This window comes from Xiphophorus maculatus, chromosome 8 (genome assembly GCF_002775205.1).
Source record: "Xiphophorus maculatus strain JP 163 A chromosome 8, X_maculatus-5.0-male, whole genome shotgun sequence".
Classification (NCBI taxonomy): domain Eukaryota; kingdom Metazoa; phylum Chordata; class Actinopteri; order Cyprinodontiformes; family Poeciliidae; genus Xiphophorus; species Xiphophorus maculatus.
The window spans coordinates 4,237,499-4,243,215 of record NC_036450.1 but is presented as its reverse complement, the minus strand read 5'-3'; the positions used below and the strand labels follow the sequence as shown (position 1 = coordinate 4,243,215).

At 40.9% G+C, this 5,717-nt stretch overlaps 1 protein-coding gene across 1 annotated transcript; it reads left to right on the top strand.

Moving 5' to 3' along the window:
* The first annotated feature begins 712 nt into the window (after window positions 1-712).
* LOC111609443 lies at window positions 713-4,609 on the top strand. Its single transcript, XM_023337926.1, has 4 exons — window positions 713-857; window positions 1,641-1,683; window positions 2,169-2,470; window positions 4,105-4,609. Exons 3-4 carry the CDS (start codon window positions 2,210-2,212, stop codon window positions 4,450-4,452), a joined length of 609 nt encoding a protein of 202 aa, XP_023193694.1. The 5' UTR covers window positions 713-857; window positions 1,641-1,683; window positions 2,169-2,209; the 3' UTR covers window positions 4,453-4,609.
* Window positions 4,610-5,717: the final 1,108 nt, after the last annotated feature.

The following is a 5,717-nucleotide window of genomic DNA, read 5'->3' as shown; positions in this document are numbered from 1 at the left end:
GCTGAAACATTTTTTCCACAACACAACATCTGGTCATCATGAAACTAAAGAAAATTCCTGAGTATTTTTTGTCGACACACACCATGTGCCATGTGTTCATGTGCTTTTAAACTTCTGCGGAGCACGACTAAACATTTATAGTATTATTTTTAAGTTTCTTGGTCTGATCGCTTTATTAACCGTTTGCAAAGCCTTTTTAATATCAGTTACACAAATTAACACCATGATTTAACTGTAATAAATGTGTTATTATGTCCATCCCGCAAGCGATTTTCGTAAAAATAAGTACTTACTGTGGCGGTATTTTGTGCCGATTTACATTCCTTTCTTTTCTTCCTGATCTGCGCGGAGTGGGGATTCAACAGATCAGAAAAGCGCCGCAGCCTGAGACTCAGCAGAGGGGCGTTTGAGGAAACACCGAGAACCCAGAAAGGATTCTGTGGCCAAGCGCGCATGGAGCGGGACAAATGGGCTTTCCGCAGAGAAAACTTTCAAAAATACAAATAATTTAAAAATGTACTTCCAAACAATTATTATTATTATTATTATAGAACGGAATAACAGATGAAACACAACACGGGGATTTTAATTTACTTTATTTAATGGCTGTGAGCGTTTAGATGTTTAATCTCAGAAACTGCTTCCTCTCCTCGGAGGTTGCTGAGCGGTGGACGGCAGTTGTGTGTGCAGATGTGTGTTTGTGAGACAGAGAGTGTTTGGTCAACAGGTCTGACTCGTTCCGGTGGTTTTTCTGTGCAGAAAAGCAACGTGTGTACCAGGGCGTCCGGGTGAAGACCACGGTCAAAGAGCTGCTGCAGAGGCACAGAGCAAAGGAGGCCAGCAGGAAACCCCAACCGGTAAACACCACAAAAACACACCTACACACATACACCCACACGCCCCCCTGCACATCCACCCACCCACACACCCCTGCCATTCTTCTGCTGCCCCTGCAGGAACCTGGCCCAGTAAATCACCAACTGCCCTTGGGCAATAAGCAAATTTGGAAAATGTTTAACTGTCATAATTTAGGTGGTGAGGCAGAGGCAGCAGACCCAGGGTAAGATGAATAAGATGGTTTAATAACGAAAGTAGTCCAAAAATCCAAAAACATACAAAGTCCAAAAGACCAGGTAGCACAAAAGGAGCGCAGGGCAAATGCTCACAACTGGTGACACTGGCAGACTAGGCAAACACCACGAGGACCCGACAAGGAACAAAGAACACAGGTGGGGTTAAATACACAAAGGGTAATCAAAGAGACAAGAAACACCTGGAAACAATCAAGGGGAGACAGGACAACACGGAGACTCAGAGAGACAGAAACTCAAAATAAACACAGATAAGGGACTGATCCCGACATTAACAGTAAGAAATATTGTCACCTTCCTAGAAAAAAGTGATTCTATTTTTTTTTTGTTAAAAAAAAAATTTGATATTTATTTATTTATTGCAAAAGAAATGAAATCACCACATCTTTTTTTGCCAAAAGAGGATTTAGGGGGAAAACTAACTAAATAAAGACCATTATTTAAGGAAGGTGACGATATGTACAGTAAACCTGTACAAAACTCTAACTGTCCATTTCCTCTTCCTCGATATGATCCAACCATCCTCCTGCTGGATGGCTGTTTTTGCAGGTTTACTTGGAGCAAAAGGAACTTTGTCCATCCGTGCCCCAAAGTAAGTGAAACATCAAAGTTCAGAACATTTTAAAGCTGCATTCATTTTACTGTTTTCAGTCAATCTCTATCAAATCTGAAGTCATGTGTCTGCCCTGCCTACATGCCGCAGTTATGCGATCCGCAGCTTGATCTCAGATCCTGGGCAGCGCGCTGCATGCCCCGGTGCTGACAGGCTGGAACCTGCCCTGACCCGCACTGACCCCGCGGAGCGCAGCTCTTAGATGAAAGCAGGGCTTATCGGAATGCAGCTGCTGTAAATTATTGTCAGCTCTAAGCCTTAGCGCTCCAGAGTGTCAGTTGCTGCTGTCGCCATGACATCACGGAGTTGAATTAGTGTTAGAGCGCAGACAGCACGCTGCGGTCTGAATAGAGGAAGACAGAACAGCTGCTTCTGCGTCAGCATGCCGCATTGTCTCATGTTATTGCTGATTAATCTGCAGTTTATTGCACTAATCTAATTTTTAAAAAATCTGATCTCATTAGGTCGTCACGAGGACCCTCCTCCTGCCGCCCCTCAGGCGGACATGAGCTCTCGAGCCCTGCAGCTGCGCGCGCCCTGCCTCCCTGTCACTAAGAGCTCGTGCAGCCTTCACATGCAGGCGAGCGCGTTCTGCGACCCCCAGCAGCAGCAGCAGTTCGGGGACTTGATGTTGCCCAGCAACGACTACAGTTTCAGTTCCAGAGGAGCCATGGACTACAACTCCCTGCCTCCTCTGCCCACATCCTCCCCGCTGCCCTGGAGTCACGCGATCTCCTCAGACGTGGACTACTACGGCCAAGGGATGGTGAGTCTTCAAGTCTTCCTCCACGAAAAGCATCTCTTCAATTTTTACCAAATCCAAAGTTAAAAGGCGTCACTTTTATTTTTATTTACAACTTTTGTGTTACTCCACATTTCATATGTCAGTTTATCGCAAAATTAAGGAGAGAATACGACCATCCAAGAATCAAGTAAGAATTAGTCTGTTCAGTTATTAGAAACTTTCAGTAAATTACTTCAGTATATTGTTGCAATCACAGAATAAAAAGACACATTTTAGACAATCAAATGTGACTCAGTGTGCTTAAAAGACAAAGAAGCACGCTAACAAAACAACAACCAAAATTGCTAAATTACTTGAAGAAAATGCTAACATTAATCATAAAACTAAAATGAAAAAAAAACCACATTAAACATATATAAAATCTTATTATAATTATGTTAGTTAGAATGCGGGCTGCACAGTGGTGCAGTTGGTAGCACTGTTGCTAGCAGCAAGAAGGTCCTGGGTTTGATTCCCGACCCGGGGTCTTTCTTCATGGAGTCTGCATTCCCTGTGCATGGTGGGTTCTCTCCGGGTTCTCCGGCTTCCTCCCACAGTCCAAAAACAAGACTGTCAGGTTAATTGGTTTTGCTAAATTCTTCCTAGGTGTGAGTGTGTGCATGATTGTTTGTCCTGTCTGTCTCTGTGTTGTCCTGAGACAGACTGGAGACCTGTCCAGGTGACCCCGCCTCTCACCCGGAACGTAGCTGGAGATAGGCACCAGGACCTGCTGACCCCACTAGGGACAAGGGTGTTAGAAAATGGATGATTAGATTGCCATTTGTTATTTTAATATGTTGGAAATAAATCTTTGTTTCTACATTTTTGGCCTCTAATTTTAGTCAAACTAAGATCCAGCCCAAATATACCACAACAAACCACTTTACAATTACACTTTATGAGACATTTTCATGCAGGCATTTTCTGATAGAATAAAAAACAGAACAGAAATATCCTTTACTGTCCCACTGTGGGACCAGCTGCAAGTTGGAGACAAACACAGAGTCACGCAGAGATAAAAATCTGTGAAAATAAGAAGTGAGACTGTACAGTAAATATAAAGAAACATGATACTCTGCTCTTATTAAAAATAACAGACTCATGGGTGGGGCAGTGGTAAAGCGTGATTAAACAGGGGCCTCAGTTCTTGATGTTGCTGCCACAGGTTTGAGTCCTGGTACAATGACTTCCATGTCTTCACCGTCTCTCATGACCCACTTTCCTGTCTGACAATTGTCAAATGAAGATCATTAGAGCCATGAAAACCTTTACAAAATAACATACTCAGAGTAAAAGAGAAGTGCATCTGAGGAAGACAAATGTAGGAAAAAATCTTGACTCTTTCACTTTTTAACCATATTTCAGACATTGTTAAAAGTAAATGTATAAATTTTATCTCCAATAATTAACACAATTTACAATAAACTGTAAGTAAAGGCTGCGCTGACTGCAGGGTGATTTTCACACTAATCTGTGGTGTGACCAAACATTTTCTGAGCCAGACTTGGCTCAAGCAGAGTTAAATTCTCACTCTTTCTCACTGTGTCCTGTTTCCATGACAACTTCTACTCAGACTAACGCTCTACGTCTGCTGGTCGTTCCCTCCCCTCTTCCAGGCGGCCTGCTCCTCGTCAGAGTCCCTGACACTCTACACCCCCCTGGATCCCAACAACTACTCCCCTCAGGACTCCTTTTCCTCTTCCTCCTCGTCTTGCTATGACTCACCCACCAGGATGGAGTCCAGCTTCCACGGCTCCCTCTCAAAACGCTACCCCTATCAGTACTGCAACCCCCATCAGGACAATGTGGCAGAATGCTGGCCGGCCCAGCTGGAGAGCACCCCCCTCGATGAGTACGCCCCCTACCACCTCCCCACAGACTATCCCTACATCCAGCCTGTGGAGGAGAGCTACTTCAGGAAGGATTTCCCTCTGGGCTCTGAAATGTGTTACAATATTCTATGATGAGGAGTTCCAGCAGTATTACATTGTATCCTGTCTGTACACTGCAAAAACACAAAATCTTACCAAGTATTTTTGTTCTAGTATCGATTGCAGATATCCTAGTATACTTGCAATAAGACAAAACCAACTTAAAATGAACTTTTCAGCAAAAATATGATTGTTTCAAGTCAATAATTTCTTAATGTTGATAAAAAGTACTAGTTCCATTGGCAGATTATTTAACTTATAACATGACATTTTTCCATGTTATAAGTGAAACCAGTTACCAGTGGAACTAGTATTTTTTTTATCAATATTAAGAAATTATTTACTTAAAGCAATCTCCTATTTCTTGCTGAAAAGTTATTTTTAAGTTGCCTTATTGCAAGTATACTAGGATACTTGCAATAGAAACTAGAACAAAATGACTTGGTAAGATTTGGTGTTTTTGCTCTGTGACTGAATCCCCTCATCTACTCAGCTGGACTGTTTGTTGTCATGGTCTGCTTTGCATTTCAGTTTGTTCTCTGACCGCCGGACGCTGCACTGGAGTGACTGATGATTGTTTAATGGATACACAGACAGTTTTCTATAATTGTTTTTTACAACCTTGATTTATTTTAGTACACATGATTTGTTATTATTCACAATTAAAAATAGGTTACAAGAATAAAACAGGTGTGTGGAGTGGATTTTAAATTTTGTTTTTCTTTTAGCAAAAAACAAAGAAAAAATTTGAGACTGAAAAGTATTCTTTCAGGAGGCTTAAATACAAATGTACAGCAAATTATTCAGATTTCTATGTATAAAAAGATTTGAGAACCCTACTCTGTATCATATTAAAAATTAACAAAAAGATGGGAAAGCTTAAGCAGCATAAATACTATTCCAAGGTCCGCTGCAAAACCACAAAGTCTTGCCAAGTATTTTTGGTCTAGTCTTTTGTGAAAATATCTTAGTGCACTTGAAATAAGACAAAACTAACTTACAAGTAACTTTTCAGGAAAATATGATAAGTAAACAATAGCTTATTATTGATGAAAATGTACTAGTTGCACTGACAGATTATTTAGCTTATAATGTCTTGTTACAAGTGAAGTAATCTGTCATAGAAATATGTCATTAAAATGCAGTAAAATAATCTGCACTGTAACATCCAATAGCTACCTTAATTACAAATTAATTAATTTGTAATTAAGCTACCTTAATTACAAATTAAGGTAGCTATTGGATCTATCAGCAAAATATACTTATGACTTATATTTATGAAGCAACAATTGAATTTT

Coding starts and splice junctions, on each gene's coding strand:
- LOC111609443 (XM_023337926.1), top strand. CDS start 2,210: ATGAGCTCTCGAGCCCTGCAGCTGCGCGCGCCCTGCCTCCCTGTCACT. Junction 2,471..4,104: donor ACTACTACGGCCAAGGGATG/GTGAGTCTTCAA, acceptor CCCCTCTTCCAG/GCGGCCTGCTCCTCGTCAGA.